This window comes from Globicephala melas, chromosome 12, assembly GCF_963455315.2.
Source record: "Globicephala melas chromosome 12, mGloMel1.2, whole genome shotgun sequence".
In the NCBI taxonomy this organism is placed as follows: domain Eukaryota; kingdom Metazoa; phylum Chordata; class Mammalia; order Artiodactyla; family Delphinidae; genus Globicephala; species Globicephala melas.
Genome location: NC_083325.1, coordinates 2993196 through 3015201, shown reverse-complemented (window position 1 = coordinate 3015201; position 22006 = coordinate 2993196). Strand labels below are relative to the sequence as shown.

The following is a 22006-nucleotide window of genomic DNA, read 5'->3' as shown; positions in this document are numbered from 1 at the left end:
GTATTACAGAGCTTACGAGGGATCTCCAATTTGCTTATAATCACACCTATTACAAGCAGAACAACGATTAAGAAGGTTGGTTCATTTACCATGATGCCCAGGTAGTTGAGGCAGATTAAGTTTGAGGAAAAATGAGGCCTGAACATGATTGACTACCATTTCCCTTCAATCTGGACACTAAAACCAACACAAGGTACTGGAGTCAAATGTTTTCACAACAAAGCCTTTACATCCAAAGCAGGCTCCGGCTCATCAATAAGCAATCGGACTGACGGAACAAAACAGGAAACCCATCAGGCGAGGCCCAACGGCATGAGGAAACTGACTGTACCTGAGAGGCAGCCACCGCCACCAGCGAGGAAAGACAGACTCCTGAATCAGGTGTGGGGAGAGCAGACAACCACACAGACGAAGAGGAAATCGAATTCACTCTTCACTGTAAGAAATGAAACCATAAAAGTACCAGCAGAAAATCTGGGTGAATCTGTCTACAACCTGGGAGAGGGGGAAACATCCCTAATAATTATGACTCAGAAAAGAAGCAATAAAGTACAAAGGTTAATACATTTGATTATATAGAAACGTGTAAGAAACGCTTTTTCAGGGTAAAAACTGGAGGTATTTGAAACACGTCTCAGACAAGTTGGTATCTCAAATATATAACAAATGCTAAAGTAACCAGCTAGCGAGAAGGGATAATTATCAAAAGAAAGGCAAATGGCTCTTCAATTCTTGAAAAATGTTCCATCTTGCTTACAAAAGGAGAAATGTGATTAACACCACTGAGATACCATTCCTCATGTGCCAGACGGGCAAAACCACGAAAGTCTGACAATATATGGACGCTGCTGGCAAAGCTCAGGGGAAACAGGTGCCAGGGGAAGAAAAAACGGTACCTACCACCTTTGTCGGGGGTGGGTGGGGGGTGGGTGGTAGTGTCCCCCTCCAGATTCACATGCGTTTACATGTGGACTCAGCAACCCCATCTTTAGAAAGATTTCCCACAGATACACTGGAAAAATCCAAACAGATAAGCTCCTACTAATACCATGGACTGGAAAAAACCCAAATGCCCACCACCAGGGCCTGACTGAGGCACGGTGGTCCCTCCACACGGGAGAGACAGCCTGCAACTCTGAAGGAGGGAGATACACATATCTACATATTCATTTATAATTTTTATTTGAAAATGAAAGGACAAACACTAATAAAGGTTACCTCTGGGGGAAGGAGAGAGTAGGGGAATGTACCTTGCTGTGTGGATCTGACGTGGAAACTTGTACATATTTACAGAAGAAAACAATGAGAGAAAGCAATTTCTAGAAATGGAAAGTGAAACGAAGCACATCCGTCTAACTGTATATCCCGTTGTCGGCAGAGCCACACGGATGGGAACTACTCCCAGTGACTTTAAACGCAGAAATGTGACTGCAAGTTCCTAGTGGGTTACACGGCCCGTACCCTGAGGACAAAAGAACTACAATCAAACGTTTTCTGGTGATTACATGGCGGGCGCAGTGGTGTCGGTCCTGTCCTCCTGCTCTGTGTCCTGTGGGGCAGATCAAAGGAACAACCACGTCACGGTGGGACCTTACTAGGATTTGGGGGTGGGCGGGAGGAGACACAGGCACGCAGACAGACGGGGTCAGGGCCCAGTAGCCCCAAACTTGTTCCAGCGATATACTCTCATGATGGGTTTTATCTTTAAATAAGGCATACTTCCCAGCTCTGTCCACCCAAGAGACCTAGAAACAGCAGACCCCAAGCACCTCCAGCACCCAGACTGCCGTCTCTAAACATCAGGGGTCCTTGGAGAAATGGCGGAAACCAGATCTAGGGCAGGAAGCGTACAGAGGGACCCCGGACACCTTGTCACAGCAGAAGGCAAGGGAGATACCAACGTTCCCGGGGCGTGGGGAAGGGGCTTGCCGTCAACCTGAATAAACCACCCCCAAGGGCAGATGGACTGAAACGCCACATACATTTACATCCATGATTCATGGCGACACTTCACTTAGGGAAGAAGGGTCATCTTTCCGAAAACCTCCTTCTCCTGCCTTTCTTATACGGTGATCCTGGGGGCAAACCAAGTTAATGAGAAGCTTCTCTTGCAGAAGGTTCCAGTCGACAGGAAGGAGGAATGGACAGCAACAGAACGCTGCCCTTCGGCAGCCCCTTGGGACTTAAAGGATCCAGGCATAGCCACGGACATCACCAAGTTGTAAGAGGGCAGGAAGACAGGTTAAAGACTGTGGGTGTTAAGGGAGACTCACTCGTCTCAGCCCCTGCTTGTCCCAGACACACACACTATGAACCATCCACGACCATGACCACAGATGACATTGCCAGCTCTGATTCTTAGGAGGCAGCGCGGAGAATGAGGAAGGCTACACCAAACAGCTCAAGCCCTTTTAAGGAGCTAGCTGCTAGACGCTTTTTGGTGGGACGAAACTGCAGTCAGTAAGAGAAAACCGGGGACATACCCTTGGAGCCTCCACCTCTGAAATCATCTGTTAAGTGAGCTCCCTCAGCTCCTTTCAGAATGGAGAATAAAAACAATCCGCTAGGAAACCCACCCACAGGAGAAAATCTTATCGAGAAGTCTTACAGATTCTTCTTCGTGTACTTATCCCCTTAGTGGAATTCTCTCCCCAGAGCCATCGTCAGGCTCTACTCTAGCACAAAGGAAATGTGATTCTAAGAGCGGCCTATTTTTGTTCCATTAAACCCACACTCACAAAACCATCTAATGCAAACTGCGCAAGCACTGGGCGTGCAGTTCTGTTTGCACGAGCGTCTAGCTTTCAGAACCACAATCTGCCTCTCCGATCTCAGCGTGAATTCAAGGACGGAACGCGGGGAGACCGGGCAGAGGTCGGCCAGGTTAGCCGAGGTGCCTCACCCAATCCGCCGGGGCCTGCCAGGAGGAACTCCTGTCTCCCTATCCTCTTGACGATGGGCCGCTTCTCCTCGCTGCAGAAGGGAAACAGGTCCTGGGCGACGCCCGTGCTATAGTTGAGGATGATGTACTGGGTGGTCAGGGCCAGGCACAGGAAGTGGCCGTCCACCGCCACTGCCAGGGGCTGCTCCGGAGTGGACACCTCCCTGACGATCTGCACGCGGTCCTCGTACACCAGGAACACCTGGATGGTTCTGCGCTTGACGGAGATGATGCAGACCTCCACGCAGAAGGGGTCTCCGCTCACCGGGTTCTCATTCAAGGCGAAGGCCGTGGCCCCCTTGATACGGGCGCCCGAGGGCACGGGCTCCAGGCTCAGCATGTGGACCAGGGTGATGCAGCCGTCACAGAGCACCAGTAGCCGGTGGAGGGCCGACGCCGCCCGCAGCTCATTCACCGGCTTCTTGAAACCCAGGTGTCTGTGCAGCTGCTTGGTGGCCGTGAACGTGGCCGACCCGCCGGGCACGGTCTTCTCCTCCAGCAGGAAGTGGTACACGAAGCAGTCGCTGGTGCCCACGTACAGGTTCCGGCCGCAGCACTCCACACACTCCAGTGACACCCATTCCCTGTCGCCCATCAGCTGCTCCCGCTCGACGGCGGGGACCAGGGTGAACGCCTTGGTGCTCATCATGTCTGCGGCTGACCTGCGGGAGAGGAAAAGAAAGGTAAGTTAGAGGAACGAGGACCAAGCACAACCATTTCCGGTCACGATAAATATACGTGGATTCCCAGCTCTGATTTCAGGGAAAGGAAATCATTCGGCGCTATTGGAAAAAAGTGAAGGAGAGAAAAGATTTCCGGGCTTCCCTGGTGGCGCAGTGGTTGAGAGTCTGCCTGCCGATGCAGGGGACGCGGGTTCGTGCCCCGGTTCGGGAAGATCCCACATGCCGCGGAGCGGCTGGGCCCGTGAGCCGTGGCCGCTGAGCCTGCGCGTCCGGAGCCTGTGCTTCGCGACGGGAGAGGCCACAGCAGTGAGAGGCCCGCGTAGCGCAAAAAAAAAAAAATATTTCCCACTTGGTCTCCTCCCACCAGGCAAACAGAGACCCCGGCAGGAGAGCACACGCGCGCCTCTAACGAAGTGTCACCCTGCCCATTCTCAAGAGAGCTGAGACTTATAGGGCGTCTCCTTACACCGCTCCTGGAAACACACCTGTGGGCAGAAGACAAGCACACCTGTTCACACAGACAACGCAACAAAAACACTTCAGAAAAAGGCACAAGTGATCCTCACTGATGTTCCCCTGAGCCTCACCAGCCACCAGACTCGGTGTCTAAGTGAATGGCGGAGAGCAACCTACATTGTGTGGTTAATTCCTGCCCCTCAGATCTCGCAGGAGACACAGAGGCACGGATCACACCCCAAATGCCCTTGTATTTTTCCCACTGAGGTACGCACATTGCCCCAGCACCGTATTTGGCTCCCAGAGGAAACTCGTTCGCTGGAGCAGTAGACGTGCCTCGGGACTTCCCTGGCGGTCCAGTCGTTAAGACTCCGTGCTTCCACTGCAGGGGATGGGGGTTCGATCCCTGGTTGGGGAACTAAGACCCCACATACTGCACGGCGTGCCCAAAAAGAATAAAAGAAGAGATGTGCTGCAAGGCTCCAAGGCTTGCAGGTGGTGAGTTGAGGTACTCAGTGGATTTGTGAGGTTACTGACAGGTCAGTTAATGGATTACTTCCACCAGAGGACAGACTGCCCCACACTCTAACCCTGGGCTTTCTACTTCTTCCTCCAGAAAGGACACTGGTTTCACACTCCACAAAGTTAGAGGCAGCAGGAATGAGCAAGATGGCTTTTCCCTGATGTTTCCGCTGGCCAGAAAGCAGACTCACGCCCAGTAGTCCCTGACAGCCTCAAGCAGGAGAGGGGGATTATGCAACTCTAAAGAGAACTGCAGGGCCTGATGAAGTCAGAGGGCGGCTGGCTGGACTTCTTCTCACTTTCCGTATCCAAAAGCGTTGCCTCATAAGAGACCAAACCCCTAATTCTTTGATGCGTTCCAGCAAAGGCTGGAAGTGAAAGACCTGTACAATGAAAGCTACAAGATGTTGATGAAAGAAACTGAAGAGGACACAAATGGAAGGCTACCTATTGAATATGTTCATGGATTGGAAGAACTAACATTGTTAAAAGGTACGTACTACCCCAAACCATCGATAGATCCAATACAATTCCTATCAAAGTTCCAGTGGCATTTTTTACAGAAATAGAAAAAATAATCCTAAAATTTGTATGGAATCACAAAAGACCCAAATAGCCAAAGCAATCATGAAAAAGAAGAACACAACTGGAGGCATCAAACTTCCTGGTTTCAAGCTATACTACAAAGCTATAGTAATTTAAACAGTATGGTACCGGCATAAAAATAGACACAGAGATCAATAAAACAAAATAGAGAGCCCAGAAATAATCCTCCACTTATACAATCACCTAATATTTGACAAGGGAACCAAGAATACTCAATGGGGAAAGGACAGTTTCTTCAATAAATGATGCTGGAAAAACTGGATAACCACGTGCAGAAAAATGAAATTGGACCCCATCTCACATCACTCACAAAAATTAAATCAAAATGGATTAAAGATTTAAGCATAAGACCTGATACCGTAAAACTGAAACAAAACGTAGGGAAGAAGCTCCTTGACTTTGGACTGGCAATAATTTTTTGAATATGACACCAAAAGCACAAGCAACACAAGCAAAAGTCAACAAGTGGGGCTACATCAAACTAAAAATCTTCTGCACAGCAAAAGAAATAATCAACAAAATGAAAAGGCAACCTACAGAATGGGAGAAAATATTTGCAAACCATATATCAGATAAGGGATTAATACCCAAAATATATAAAGAATTCATACAAATCAATAATAATAACAACAAACAATCCAATAAAAAATGTGCAGAGGAACTAAATAGACATTTTTTTCAAAGAAGACATCCAAATGGCCAACAGGTACACTAAAAGGTGCTCAACAACACTAATCATCAGGGAAATGCAAATCAAAACCCCCATGAGACATCACCTCACATGTGTTAGAATGGCTATGATCAAGAAGACAACAAGTATTGATGAAGATGTGGAGATAAGACAACACTTGTATACTGTCGGTGGAAAACTGGTGTAGCCCCTATGGAAAACACTGTGGAGGCTCCGCAAAAAATTAACAATAGAAATGCCATGTGATCCAGCAATTCCATTTCTCGGTATATATCCAAAGGAAATGAAAAAAGAAGTTCAAAGAGATCTCTGCACTCCCATGTTTACTGCAGCACTATTCACAATACCCAAGATACGGAAACCACCTAAGTGTCTGTCAATGGATGAATGGATAAAGAAAATGTGAGATATATGGACACACATACACGCACACATACATACATATACGTCTATACAAAGGGAGTATTCTTTAGCCATGAGAAAAATGAAATACTGCCATTTACAACAGCATGCGTGGACCTTGAAGGCGTTATGCTAAGTGAGATACGGCAGAGAAAGACAAACACTGACTGATCTCACTTATATGTGGAGTCTAAAAAAGCTGAACTCCTGAAAACAGAGAGTAGAATGGTGGTTCCCAGGTGCTGGGGGCATGTTGGGGAGATTTTGTTTAAGGGTGCAAGTGTGTATCTAGTGCTAGATAAAGTCCTGGAGAGCCAATTCACAGCACAAAGGTCAACAATAGTGTATTATAAACTCCAAAGTTGCTAAAACAGAATTACATGGAGGTAAATGAAAGCTGACACTAAACATTCTGATACTTAAAAATGATTTATTCCGGGCTTCCCTGGTGGCGCAGTGGTTGAGAGTCTGCCTGCTGATGCAGGGGACAGGGGTTCGTGCCCCGGTCCAGGAGGATCCCACATGCCACGGAGCGGCTGGGCCTGTGAGCCATGGCCACTGAGCCTGCATGTCTGGAGCCTGTGCTCCGCAATGGGAGAGGCCACAACAGTGGGAGGCCCGCGTACCACAGAATAAATAAATAAATAAATAAATAAATAAATAAATAAATGATTTATTCCTTTAAGCAGCAGGAAAATTTCCTCCATGATCTAGTCACATGATAAATTTACTTGGATAAAATAATGAATCACAGAAAGATAAACTTTAGGCTGTACCTCCCTATATTAAGTCCACCTTACTGGGGTCTGAATTCAGAGAGGTTTTAACATGGTAATAAGATTCAAAATTTCTCTAAACTGTACAATTCATACTTTATCGTGTGATTGCAAACTGATCTGATATTTAAACTAACTTTTTCTTAGAACTGCACCTTAAAAGCATGGCTGTAATTTAAAAGATCAATATTTCAGTGTTCTCAAAATTGCAAAATATATACCTAGAGAAAAAAAGGGAAAAATATTAATACATTCATGGACAATAAAAACAGATAACATTACATATGCAACAAGCACCTGTATGTGTGCAAAAAATGTTACAAGACACTGTGCCCTTCCCAAGAGTCTCCCAATCTCATTAAGGACATAATAGAAAACTACACAAGTAACAGTATAAAGCAACATGTATGCTAAGGGCCAAAATTTAAATATTAGTGATTACTTTCCACCAAATTAAGAATATACACACCACCACTAGTGATAATCAGAATCTGAGTGTCTTTGAAAATGTTAATGTAAAAATACTAGTTTTCTTCTACAGATGTACACAGTATCTTGTAGTTACACCTGAAGCCACTGTCCAAAGAACCTGTTGCTTTGGCAACTTCCTAGGTCCCTTTAGGTTTCCTAGGAAACCTCAGTTCAATAAGTCCCTTCTTGCTGCTACACAGAGAGCTGGGCAGCAGATTTTGAGATTACCCATAAGCTTCAAAAATGTTTTTCTGTGTTCTTTACTTGAAGAACTGTTACAACAGCCTTCTAGAGGCCCTACTTCTCTTCGTAGCACTTGGCCGAGCCTGGGAGAGCTGATGCACTTACACAATGCAAGACCTCGGGCTATACTCTGATTTCATGGACACTGTCCCATAAAATAAGCACCAGGTCCAGATGGATCTCCTAACAGTTCTACCAGACCTTTGGCAATCGCATAATTCCAATTTTACACAATACATTTTCCTGAGAATAAAAAAGAAGGAGGAACGTATCCTACTTCATTTTATAAAGCCAGTGTAAAGTATAACTTTGATATCCAAACCAGATAAGGATATAGGAAAAAGGAAAATCATAGATCAGTCTTATAAATAAACATGCAAAAGTATTAAATGTTAGCACACTGAGTCAAGTAACACATATATATGTGTGTGTGTATATATATATGAACACAATATGAATAAGTTGGCATGCAGTATTGGTTTAAGGTAATAAAATCTGCCAAGTTTAACTGAGCACATTTAAAGATTAAAAGAGAAAACACATAAAAGAAGGAACAAGACCCTTATCATCTCTTGTGGGTTGAATTATATCTCCCCAAATATGTTACAAAGTCCTAACTCCCGGGCTTCCCTGGTGGCGCAGTGGTTGAGAGTCCGCCTGCCGATGCAGGGGACGTGGGTTTGTGCCCCAGTCTGGGAAGATCCCACATGCTGCGGAGCGGCTGGGCCCGTGAGCCATGGCCGCTGGGCCTGCGCGTCCGGAGCCTGTGCTCTGCAACGGGAGAGGCCACAACAGTGAGAGGCCCACGTACTGCAAAAAAAAAAAAAAAAAGTCCTAACTCCCATTACCGGTGAATAGGACCTTATATGGAAATAGGGTCCCTACAGATAATCAAGTTAAGATGAGGTCATTAGGGTGGACCCTAATCCAATATGAGTGGTATCCTTATAAAGAGGGGAAATTTGGACTCAAGACAGACATACGTAGAGGACGGACACGTGGAGACCCAGGGAGAAGATGGCTATCTACAAGCCAGGGAACACCCAAGGCTGTGAGGACCTCGGGGAGAGGCCTAGAATAGATTCTCCCTCACAGTCCTTAGGAGACATCACCTCCGCCACCACCCTGATCTCACACTTCTCTACTCCAGACTGCGGGACAACAAAAATTTATATTGCTTAAGCCACCCAGTTTAGGGTACTTTGTTACGGCAGCCCTAGCAAACTAATACACCATTGGTAGTCAGCATTGTAATGGAAGTCTTCGCCAGTTGAAAAAGAATAGTTACAAAGAATTGAAGACAAAGACATAAAACTATAATTGTTTACAGGTGATAGTACCGTTTGCGTGGAAACTCACAAATAATCTATTAGAATTAATAAAAGGTTAGAAATATCCTTTAATCAAAAAAATCAGTATACCAAAGTAATCTTCATTTCTACACACAAACAACAATTAGAAATTTTAATCTTGAATAAAGGACATTTACCGTAGTATAAAAAAATTAAGGTATGAAGAAATTGTCTAGCAAAGACGTGTAAGAACTTCAAGGAGAAAATCATAAAATCTTATTGCTAGATATTAAGGAAGACCTGATTTTTAATCTCAGCATACATTTCTGCAGAAATTGACAAGCTGGTTTTAAAATTTAAATGGTAATCCAAGTACCTAGAATAGTCAAAACAATCTTGAAAACGAAGAACAAAGTTGAAGGACCTACACTGATTTCAGCAATTGCTATAAAACCGGAGTAATTAAGATATCTGGATAGGAAAACAGATAAATGGAACAGGATAGAAAGTCCAAAATTAGACCCACACATATGTATTCAATTGGTTCTTGACAAAGGCACCAATGAAATTCAGTGGGGAAAGTAAAGTCATTTCCATCAATGGCACTGGAACATGTGGGTAACCTTAAATGGGGTTAAGAATTAACCTCAATTATCCCTACCTCATACCATGCACAGAAATTAATCTGAGATGCATCGAGTTATTTTAAAAGCAAAAGCTAAAACTATAAATCTTCTAGAAGAAAAGGCAGAAGAATATCTTTGGGGCCTCGGGGTATATAAAGATTTCTTAGGATACAAAAAGCACTAACCAGAAAAGAAAAAAAAGGTGATAAACTGGATTTTATAAACATTTAAAATGTGAATCCATTGAAAGACACCATTAGGGAAATGAATAGGCAAGCCCCAGGCTGGGAGGAAAATCTGTGATATACATATCAGGCAAAGGGCTCATTTTCCAGAATATATAAGGACTCCCACCAACCGATAATAAAAAGACAACTTTAGTTGTTAAATGGGAAAAAGATTCAAAAGTGAAGGTATGTGAATGACCAATAAGAACATGAAAAGATGTTCACCATTATTAGCCATCAGAGAAATCTATTTTAAGCCATGAGATACCATTTCACACCTATTAGAATGGTGACAATTAAAAAGACTGACATGGGCTTCCCTGGTGGCGCAGTGGTTGAGAGGCCGCCTGCAGATGCAGGGGGCGCGGGTTCGTGCCCCGGGAAGATCCCACATGCCGCGGAGCGGCTGGGCTCGTGAGTCATGGCAGCTGAGCCTGCGCGTCCGGAGCCTGTGCTCCGCAGTGGGAGAGGCCACAACAGTGAGAGGCCCGCGTACCGCACAAAAAACAAACAAACAAACAAAAAAGACTGACAACACTAAATGTTAATGAGGATAAAGGACAACTTGAAACCTCATACTTTGTTGGAAGGAGGATAAGATGGTACTGTTGCCTTGGAAATCTGGTGGTCTTTTACGAAGTTAAACATGCATATATCCTGTCACCCCGCAGTTCCGCTCTTAATGTTTCCATTTCTCCGGAGTACATGCCAACACCCACAATAAGACTTGTATCAGAATGTGCATAGCAGCCTTATTCATAATAGCCCCAAACAGGAACCAGCTCAGTTTTACCCATTTGTACCCATACGTGGAGTATTCATGAAGCAGAATACAACTCGGAAATAAAAAGGATAAACCACCGCTAAAGCCAACAGCCTGGGTGAATCTCAAAAACACTGAACGAAAGAAACCCTACACATGCGTGTGTCTGCATGTATATGATGTGCAAAAGCGGGCAACACTCATCTATAGTGACAGAAGTCAGAACACTGGTTACTGGAAAGAAAGGGGTGACACAAGGGAACTTTCTGGGGTGACACAAATATCCTACGTCTTGTTTGAGGCATTGGTTGCACAGGTGTATGGGTTTGTCAAAATTCACTGAACTGTGTGCTTAGTTTCAGCGTATTTTACTGTATGCAAATTCTGCTTCCATAAAAAGCAAACTTGCCCCTAAAAGACCCAGAGAAAAAAATGCAATTCCAATAAAATTGTAACAGGTATATATGTGTGTATCTGTGTGTGTGTGTGTATAACTCAACATGAAGACTATAAAATTCATATGCAGAGAAGGACCAAAAAAGGCAAGACACTTCTGAAAAAGGTAAGGTAAGGGGACTTGACTCAACAGATAAGATGAAATATAAAGTGATGGCTATTGGGATACTGTGGTGCTGGTACAGGACGAACCCAAGAGAACACACCCGAGGGCTCAGAAACAGACCGTGCATATACGGAACCCAGAAATATGGCAGAGGTGGCACTGCATATCACAGGGTGTATACAGAGCACTCATCTGCTCAGCAAACATTGCTGGGCAACTGGATATCCACACAGAAGAAAAAAGATAAACCAGAGTCCTACGTTATACCATACATCAGAATTATTCCAGATGGATGAAGAGTCTTAAGTTTGGAAGGCATAACTTTAAAACTTTGAGAAGAAAATAGGGGAAAAATATGTTAATGACCTTAAGGTAGGGAAGAACTTCTAGAATAAGATAAAAAAGCACAAACCCTAGGGAGAAAGATAAATTTATTCACGTTAAAATGTAAAACCTACGTTCTTCAAAAGATACCATCAAGAAAGTGAAAAGTTAAGATGAAGAAACATGAGGATGGGGGAGAAGACGCTGACCTCACACGTCTGACGAAAACACGCCCGGATGGTCCAGAGAACTCGCACAGGAAGAAAATAACACGAATCTCACAGAAGACCGGGCTATAGGTGATCCGGCGTCTCACAGAAGCGGAGACGTGAATGGCCAGCAGCCGTGGAGGAATGATCAACCTGTAGAACCATCTGGAATTGCAAATTGCAGCTACGAGGAGACTTCGCTGCGTATCCACCAAGCGGACCACACCTCTGAAGTCCTATGACGTTGGGGATTTGCAAGAACCTGGAGCAATGGAAGTGCTCACGTTGCGGGTAAAAGTCACAGCAGAAAGAATGAACGTGGAATAAAAGCAATGTTTGAGGTAGAAAGGTTATCTAGACGCAGAAAGACACTCGTAGACCCAAGGTTACAAGATTAAACAAGGAAAAAAATATATATATACATACAGACTCCCGATCTGAGCCAGAAATAAATATATCCTGCTAAAAGAATGCTATGACAAAGGGCTGTTTTTTAAGATGGGATCCTCGCCAATAATTACTTTTCTTGAACCAAAGGACACTATTACCTCCTGTCACAGAACGTTCACATAACATGAGAACAGCCTTAAGATGGGCATGGCATCCTGTGTGTCTGCAAAGAATCACACATTTGAGGATTACATCAACACTTTAAAATCAAACAAACTCTATAGAGCCCTACGCACTTTAGAGGTAAAAACCCATCAATGGGTATCACACCCCTATCACAGGAGGTGCTTCCCTATGGACCAGCTAAAGATTAATTCTTACCTACATTTTAAAAAGGACACTTTACCTAAAGGCAGATTTGCTATTGTCCCATTTTACATTTTTTTTTAATTTTCTGATAGTCCTTTATAAGTGAACAGAGATCAAACGGTCATTCTAACGTTTGGACCAGAGCCAGGCCTGATTCTAAACCAACACAGGAAGATGGGCAGGACCATGGACCTCACATCTCAAACATCACGTCATCACCCCCCTTAAAGCGCTTCGGAAAGTGTGCCACTGCCTAAAAGATAAACTCCAAACTGATCACAAGATGCGAAACCCTTAAAAATGTAAACTTGGCCAACCTTTCCTCTTCCTCATAAAGAGAAGTTACAGTCATTAACCTGTTCATATTATTCCACATCAGTCACTTGTTTTATTAGCTACATTCAGTTCTGAATCCTTGAATTCCTCAGGCACTTGAGCTGGAAAGCCATGTCTACGTCTGCAAGCACGTGAGGTGCTCTACAAACCCACCAGTTGTCAAAGGGGATCGGGGGCAAAAACCACTCCCTGGGCACCGTTTCAAGGGATGGAAACCATTCATTAGAAAATAGATTTCATTGGTGGTCCAGTGGTTAAGACTCCACGCTTCCACCGCAGGGGGCACGGGTTTGATCTCTGGTTGGGGAACTAAGATCCTACATGCCGCAGGGTGCGGCCAAGAAATTGAAAAAGAAAGAAAGAAAGACTCTGACTGGGGGTCAGAGTCTCGGAAGTGGGCCCAGGGAGCATGGCAGAGACCCTCTGAGAGCCTGCCACTGGTCAGAGGAGTGCAGGCGTTAGCTGTAAGAGAGCTTGCATTCCTTGAATCTGCCTGTCATTTACAGTATTTCTACAAATGCAACTATTAAAACATTTTTATTTTGCCATTTTAACAACAGACTTTCATAGAAAAAAGTTTCGTAAGAAGTTTCTCGATTAACCTGGGTAAACGCATTTGTAAAGACCTGAGATACCAATACTCTAGAAGGGGGAAATCTTTGGGAAAACTGAAAATAGCAGTTCTACTGAAATCAGGTCTGAAAATACCAAACCTACAAGGGAATTAAAGTTGTCACACATTCTCACGTTCCAGGAAAGGGCCAGGGGGGACATACACAGCCTCTCAAGTTTCACCAGCTGTTTTCAACCCCACGTCAACAGGTTATCACATTGGTCCCATAAGATCAGGAGAGACAGCTAAGGCCCAGAGGACGGAGCTGAGTGGAGGGGTCGGAAAGGAGGGCTCACAGCACCGCAGGTCACCTGGCCTCTCTCCCACGGAGGCTAAGAAGGAAGCTCGGGGCCAGTTTCTCGTGGACCCAGGGAGAAGACTGAGCAGACGCTGGACCAGGGTAGCCGGGGAAGTCTGGGATGGACTCAGGTGGACAGAGTGTATTCCTGGCAAGTCACTTAAAGTCTCTGAGCCTGTCCCCTTCTTGAATCTGGGTGGATGACACGCTCCCTCTGGGCTATTCTCTGGCTCCTGTGGAGGACAGGGTAGTGATAACAGTTTCCTAGGGAAGCCACGACCCCTGCGATGCTCCTCACGTGCCAGGCTCCGGATCAAGCGGGCTATTCCAGCTCACCGCGGTGGCCGACCAGGCCAGCACTCTCATCACTCCACTCCGCAGGGGGAGATGGAGCTCTCACAGGCTGAAGGACCACGGAGAGTGGGGCCCTAACCACTGCACCACGCTGCCCACCCCGGGCTCAAGGCCGCTCTGAGTCTGGATGAAGGATGGGCACCAGCTGATTGCGGCCCTGGGCCCCGGGTTTGGACAGATGCTTCGCTTCGAGAGGCGGGTGTCACTGTGGACACAGAGGCTACAAAGCCGCAGGTGAAAAAACTGGGACTTCAGCCCCGTTTCTGTTTCTGACTCCAAGGCCACGTTCTTCCTACTGCGTTGACCAAAGGGGGCGAGTGTGACTTCGGATCCCCGAAGAGAACTCAGACAACCCCAGACACAGGGGGCACCATGGTGTGAGGCCCTCCCCGGGGGACCCTCAGCAGTAGGTCCTCGCTTTCCATCCCGAGGCTAGAAGAGGGCCCCCAGGACCCGCCTCACCCTCCCTTCTAACGTTTCTCTGTGGCCAAACGCCTCGCCCCCTCCCCACGCCCCCTAAACAACCTGTGTCACAAATAAACGCTTCTTCCCAAATGGAGTGCAGTCAGCACCGCCTTGCTCAACCTCAGATACAGAGTGACACGCGGACACGTTTCTCCGCTAGCCCGGTAATCTTATCTAAACGGGACACACGTTTCTGTGGCGTCAATTGTTCTGAGGGACTGCAGCCCATGCTGCCCCTGTGCTTCTCTCAGCTCTCACAGCCGGCTGCTCAGTGACCCGGTCCTGAAATCCGCCAGGAACCGAAAACACATTTACCAACCTGCACCAAAGACAACTTTTCCCCCTTTTGAAAATCAGGACACCACTGGATGACCATTTAATGTTCTCTTTTGCACTCATGTGACAGAGATATTATAAGGCTAGTTACATCACAATAAACCTGTTTCAATGACCTGAAAGAGTATCTTAAAACAGAAGAAAAAAAGACAGCTAAGGCTGAACAACTAACTTGTCATCTTGATCGTTTCCCAGTACATACCTATATGTAACTATTCATAGTTGGGACCCTTTTCCTGGGCAATATTAATCAGAATTATTTAAATACGTATATATGTAAATATACACACACAAGTGTATGTACACATACATATATACACATACCACATATATGCATTTGCGTGTCTCTGTGTATATATATCATATGCGTCCTGGAACAGCAACATCAGCAGTTATAACTGAAGCAGGGATTTGGGAAGGGCGGGGCAGGGGAGGCGGAAAAGAGCAGAGGAGGAGTGTGGATCTCCAGGCATTTCCTTTGTGACGTCTTCCTCAATACTGGACCTTCAAACCATCATAAGAATCACTGAGGGCCTACTGGATGCTAGGCAATTGTCCTCTTCCACACGTTATTTTTCCTGAATCTTTAATTTACCCAACAGCAGCTACTTGACTATCAAAAGATCTTGATCTCAAATCATCCGCACGATTTCACAACACGCTCAATGACTACTCCTGCCCTTCTGCATGGGGCACTCCAGCTCATTCGGGGTAGCCCCAAATTAACTTGTTACTTCTACGTCCATTTTGTAGTACAGTATTGTTTAAGAAAGAAAAATGGGTCAGGTTTGCCACAGAGGAGATAAGTTATAAAGTACAGGCCAAATTGTCAGGCGGTATACAAACACCTGGCTACCACAAATGATTAACGTATTTCTAATGAGAACTGAGACCAAGATGAAGATGCTTAACTCGTTAAGTCAAATTTCCTCGAGTTTTCTTAAAGGATCACAAAATTTTAATATTAGCCTGAAGGAATAAACCATAATAACTACTTTTTTTTTATGAACAGAAATGCTAGCTGCAAATCAGGCCTGGAAATTTCACGTTTTTTAAACAGTGAGCTCTGTGCTTTTAAAACTTGTCAACTGGAGCTGCCTGAGGGAAGAACAGGCTCCTGACAAAAATCCCTGTCACTGGAGGGTTAGGCAGAGGCTGGAGCGTCCTGGGAGCCCGCAGTGGACGGCAACTTGCCTCCACCTGTAGGACCCAAGGACTGCTGTTCACCGTCTGAGTGGAAGAGAAAAGGCAGAGGACGTACCTGAAGGCGAGGGCTAGCACCACACCTGTCCCCCGTGTCTTTGTAAAATGTACACAGCAAACTGGAGTTCAGAGCCCCCGGGGAGTCTCACCCCAGAAGAGAGCCCTCACTGGGTTAACGGTTACTCAGAGCCAACACCACGGACTTCAGAGCTGAGACAGCTACCACCCCACGTCCTCGTTTCTATTTAGTAACAATAATTCATCGAGCACCTACTAAGTGCCAGGCTCTGTGCCCAATGCACATTTTCTTCCTGGAATGCATGTATCTTTCCTCATATTCCCCCTATTTTGATTGAAGAAAGTGAGGCTCAGAACGTCCAGTGAATGCCCTGGGCTCCCAGTTAGGAAGTGGCAGCGTCAGGGTTTGAACCTGCAGCTCCACGCCCACCACCGCCATGGAGCAGCACGGCCCCTTTTCACAAAGGAACGGGGCCTGCGAAGGCTAGCGGTAGATGGCCTCTAGGGCCACACGCCAAAGAGGCCGCTTCAGTGACCACTGAGGCTGTGTGGCTGTCAGAAATGGAAGGAAAAATAAAAGGAAGCAGCTGGCCAGATGTTCCTTCCTATCCGACCACAGGGCTGGAGTTTCCGGCTGACCAACAGAGAAGCGCGGCCAGAGGAGGGGTAGTGGGCTCGGGGGGCGCCTCCAGCCGTGAGCTCTGGGCCAGGGTCTGCCAGCTCACACCGCAGCGGACCCTCCTCACACATTCTCCCCGGGTCTTCACCTGCCACCACTGTCCCCGCGGCTGCCTGCCCTCCCCAAGCGCTTCCTCAAGGATGGAACCCTGATCCGACAGGTTGGGACCCCAGCACCCAGTACAGTCCGTGTGCATTAAGAGGCGCTGTGTGAACCCCCATTTCCAGCGGCCAGGTAGGGCCTGGGGGGTGATGGTCACCCAGCAGCCCGTGGCGGAAGCAATGGCAGGTGCGGGCAACTGCAGGCGGGAGCTTGTGTCTTGAAAGCCACCCCTTAAAACACAGGAGGCGAGAAGCGGAGAACTCAACTTCCTTCCACCCGTACATCCCAGGGGAGAACAGGGGCGAGATCTCCCCTCCTCCCATCGCACCCCTGCCCCGTCTCCCAGTACAGGCCAAACAGGCCCGAATGTGGCCCGGAATCTGCACCCTCAAATCCCACGAGCTCCAGGAAACGTCAAGCACAGCGACAAAACCATCGCACGCACGGGTGGAGGGGAGACGGGCGAGGGGCACGGGGTGTCGTCCCGCCGGGCTCCTCCCTCCAGAACAGCGAAAGCCCACCCAAAGCCGGACCAAGTCTCGGGTCTTCCCTGCCCCGAAAGCGCGCAGCCGCACAGCCGCCCCCTCCCGGCGCCGCGCGCCCGCCACCCGCGCACCTGCCTGCGCGCACCTGTCCGCGCACCTGCCCGCAGGCCGCCGCCCACCAGCCCCTGCCGACCCCAGCCCCACCCGCCCCGCGCTCCCTGCCCGCCCCGCGCTCACCGGCCCGTGCTCCGGCTGCTCCGGGCCCCGCGCCCCGGGCTGCGCGCTCCTGGGCCCCGGCCCCGGCCCCGGCTCCGGCTCCAGCCCGGCCCCGCCGCTTCCCGTCACGTGGACGGCCGAGGGCGGGAGCGCCAGGCCCCGTCCGGCCTGCTGCCCCGCGTCGCCTGCAGACCCCGCCCCGGCCCGGGCTACGGGGAGGGGAGCGCCCCTCCGGCCTCAGGTGCCGGGGGTCTGCAGGGTTCCCGGCGCGCCTGCCTCGGGGGTCCGGGGGTAGACGCGCCGATCCCCGCGGGCGCTCGAGCGGAGCCTACCGGGCGCAGGGCGGGGTCGGTAACGCGGCGAGGCTGCCGCTGTCGGGGCCGCGCTTTCTCCTCCCCCGCGGCCTGCCGGACTCGCTCGCCGTCCTGCTTCTAGCACCGCGACGGCGCTGGGCAGTGCACCTGCCGAAGGAATGAATGAATCCATCCACCCATCCATCACTCCTGGGAAGGGCTGGACGGCGCTGCCACCTGACGAAGTCGGGCTGTAGGAGTGGACGGCTGCTGGTGGCCCCCCTGGAACCGAAATGTAGTGCTGGGCATGAGCCGCCCGCCTCCGGCCCACCGCTAGCCGCGAGCCCCAAGGGCAGTGTATTCCAAGGTGTCCGTACTGAAGCAGGGAGTCCTGGGGCTAGTTTACCCACTCCTTAAGGAAAGCCCATCAATAGCTATTCCTTTGGGTCAAGCCACAGTGAAGACTCCTAGGTTACGAACAATCCATGCGCCTCTCTTCAATATATAGTCAAAATCCAGTTTCACGATGAAAAACTTAGAAAACTCCCTCCAGAGCTGTCAGTGCTCAATTATCAGCATAAATTATAAAAAGCCCAATTTTCTCAATGATTTTCCCTGACTTTAGAGGTCCCCTGTGACCTCAGCTTTCCTCCAGCCCCTGGGGATTACAGAATAAAACCGTCCTCCAGAACCAGGAGTCATACCAGATTCTACTCTGTGGTCCTCTGCTTCAAATGGAGAAAAACAAATGACACCCCCCCCAAAAAAGTTAAATGAAGGAAATAAAGAACCATCAGGAATTAATCTTCTATGGCCTTTTACGCCCTTCCCTTCTGAGTTCATGGCCACACATGTGCCCCAGCCCCAGACAGTGCTTCAGCCCTGACCCAATGGATCCAGTGTCACTGGCCCAGCCTCCAGGTGGGGAAGGGGTTTCCCAGAGTACACAGCTATGTGTGCTTCAAGGACAAGTGGCGATGAATGGGCTCCCAAGTCTAGTGCAGCCAGGGAGCTGGAGAACACCAGAGTAAATACAGCCGTCTCCTCATTTTGCCCAGGCCTGTGGAGAATATGTGACTGGTCATCAGCTCATCACTGGCCCAGCGGGAGCTTGAATCCACTCTGCGCTTTTTCATTTCAGCGCTCTACCATGGCCTGGCATGAGATTAGGTGCAGAGGTGACACCTACTGACTGCCAGCTGGACATTGGGCTAAGGGGCTCACTGCAGTGATCTCATCTAAGCCTCGCCATATCCTTATGAAGTAGGCACTGCTGATTTCTGCATTGTACACGCGAATTCACAGACGCAAAGAGAAGTGAAAGGCTTCTCCCAAACTCCATGGAAGAAAAGAGCAAGGATAAGAACCCAGAACTCAATAACACCATAAATTTTTTTATACATAAAATTAAGTTTTGTTGGTTGAATGGTTTATGGAATATTTGTGTTCTGCTTTAAACAATCTAGGAGTGCAAACGTGTTAACGAAAAAGGGGAGTAGAGGAGGTAATTCAGAAATAATTATTTCCTTTTTGAAAGGATTTGCCATAAGATTCTTAAAATGGCAAACTCCACATGTGCTCATTATTCCATCTAGAAACATTTGTTCTTCCTGAACTTTCTGAGAAGTCTATTTCACATATGTCCGGCAGCGGTATGTAAGTAACTATTCCATAAATGTGCAAAGATCTGCATCAGGCTAATTCAATATTTCTCATGTTGTTTTGATTGGTCATATTTATGAATTATCAAAGTCATATTTTCAAAGGAATTATTAACTTCATTTATTATATTTACTAAATATCCCTTGGGCTCATACTACACACGTTAGAGTATTTTATAGAGTTTGAAAAAAATGGTCTAATAGATTAAGCGTTGAATAGGTACAACCGAATACTTTAATAGTTGCTATCTACTCCCAAAACTTAACATCCTCACTTACACATAGCAGAACTGTGGCTCTAAACAGCTAAAAACACGGGTCCAAAACATGAACTGTTTTTTGTTCTATTCACTTTGAAGCATTTTATGGATGCTCAGATATAGTTGACAATACATCTGATAAAATATTCGTAAGTCTCTTAAATATTACACTGCCAACAAGAGGAATCAACACCCCAGGTTCTCAGTTTATATCGTGTTCACGATTCATTCATTCAGTAGACACTTACTGAGTACTTAAGTACAAGCGCTGTGCGCGCCAGGGACCGGGCGGAGATTCCAAGGACACATATGTACCCTGCCCCAGAGGAGCTCATAGCCCAGTGAGGTGATGATGCCAGACAGGGCAGTATTTGTTCGTTTCCCTCAGCTTTGTTCTTGTCGACTACAGGCACCAAATAAAAATGTTAATGAAAACCTCATGATCTTTGAGTGAAGGGAAAATTCTCATAATAAAACTTAAGCATTTATGGTTACTATATAAAACTCACAGATAATACTGTAGCAGGAATAAACTTCAGTCTACAAACTTAAATATGCAACAAATGGAATTTTTTCTGTAACTGAGCTTTATTTCTACTTTAAGCCCCCACTCGGCTGCAGTGACAATAATCTTATCAGCGGAGGCCGGCCCCCTTCCTCAGGACTGTGTCTGGTTAGGGAATTTGTGAAGTACCAGGGGTGAGGAGAAGCGGGAGAGGTCAGGTCCTCGCATCCCTGGTCCCCACACGGATTCTGACATGCTCTTGGGCCACTCTGGGGTTTGGTTTTCAGTCTTTGGGTTTTGGTGCTGACAGGCCTGGCCCTTCCAATCACGGTAAATGCCTGGCTTGAAGGTACCTGTAGCTTCCTTATTTCGATATGACAGGAGTCTCTGTGAGGTGGTCTTTCTGCCTGGACACGTTTGAAACATCACCTTAGAACTTGTTAGAAACGCAAATTCTCCCTGCCCTATTTCCTACATCAGAAACTCTGATTAAAACACAGCAGACCACATGTTCTCGTAGGCTCCACTCTTTAAGCCTCTGCCCAGGATGGAGCCGGGGCAGGCGTTACCAAAGACATAGTCTCTCCTTCCCTGGAGCAGGGAGGGGTGTTAGAACCGAATTCTACTCCCTCCTCTCTGACTCTTGATTTTTTCCTTCTGCCCAAGGGACGCTCTCTCTATCCTGAGATGTTTGTTTCAGAGGTACCATGAGTTATCTTAATGGCTTTAGTTTTAAGCAGGGAAGTGCTTTTAGCTTTAAACTGGAAAATATCGGCAGAGAAAAAGCGCACAGATCTCACCTGCCATAAAACATTTTTGCTGATGAAGAGCTTGAGGCTTCAGGTTAAGTCCTGAAAACCACAGGGAGAAAGAACACAGCAAGAACCGGTAACCCCATTTTCAGGCTCTTAAATTCTTTTCCCCCACCTACACCACCGTCCTGCCACCTCTCTCCCCTGATGACAGTCAACAGGCTACAACAAATGTCCGGGTAGATAGAGGTAACAGGCAAGGGACTTTCCCTGCTTTGGCTCCAACTTCACAACACTGTGAGGTGGCGTTATCATTCCCATTTCACAGCTGCGGAAGCTAAACAAAAGTGCGGCCGTGTCCCCGGCGCTTCTCAGACGTTATTTTCATGTTTGAGCAGTTTCATTCCGAGTATTATTTCAGGGAATAAATACTTGAGTGCCAACTATGTGCCAGGCGGTGGGGTTTCAGGTAATTAAACCCTCTGGCCTTACACCATATTGAAGGAAGATTAAGAAACAATAAAACGGTTAATAAAAGAAACCCGAGACGCTCCCCACGCCATACTTGGGATAACGTCTCACCCGCGCCGTCTTCCCGCGAGGCCATCCTGGGGCTCCCATTGGTCTCTGACCCTGACGTCACAGGAGGCGCGACCGGGCGCCAATGGTGGGCCGCTCCGTGAACTTCGCCTTTCCCTCTCTTCCTGCCAGATTGGAAACGCCAATCGTTTCCTCGGCAGAAAGACCTTTCACTTCTTTCGCCCCCGAGGGTATTCCCCGGCGAGACCCCATTCGGCGCCCCAGCCGACCCTGAGAGGCGGAACGGGACGAGCGGCGCAGCCAGAGTGACGGCACACCCGAGGCCGCCGCGCCGGAC

At 47.5% G+C, this 22006-nt stretch overlaps 1 protein-coding gene across 2 annotated transcripts in view; it reads right to left on the bottom strand.

The window, feature by feature from the left end:
* TGFBRAP1 (transforming growth factor beta receptor associated protein 1) overlaps positions 1-21993 on the bottom strand; it is a 46737-nt gene extending 24744 nt beyond the window's left edge. The window contains exons 1-2 of one of the 2 annotated variants that reach the window (XM_030845019.3): positions 21712-21993; positions 2903-3603 (exon numbers count right to left, since the gene is read on the bottom strand). In XM_030845019.3, the coding sequence (XP_030700879.1) occupies positions 2903-3590 (688 nt within the window). In that variant the 5' untranslated portion in view covers positions 3591-3603; positions 21712-21993. Of the gene's footprint in view, positions 1-2902; positions 3604-17679; positions 17787-21711 lie in introns of those variants that run through there. The other variant, XM_030845020.2, reaches the window with a different exon arrangement.
* Positions 21994-22006: the final 13 nt, after the last annotated feature.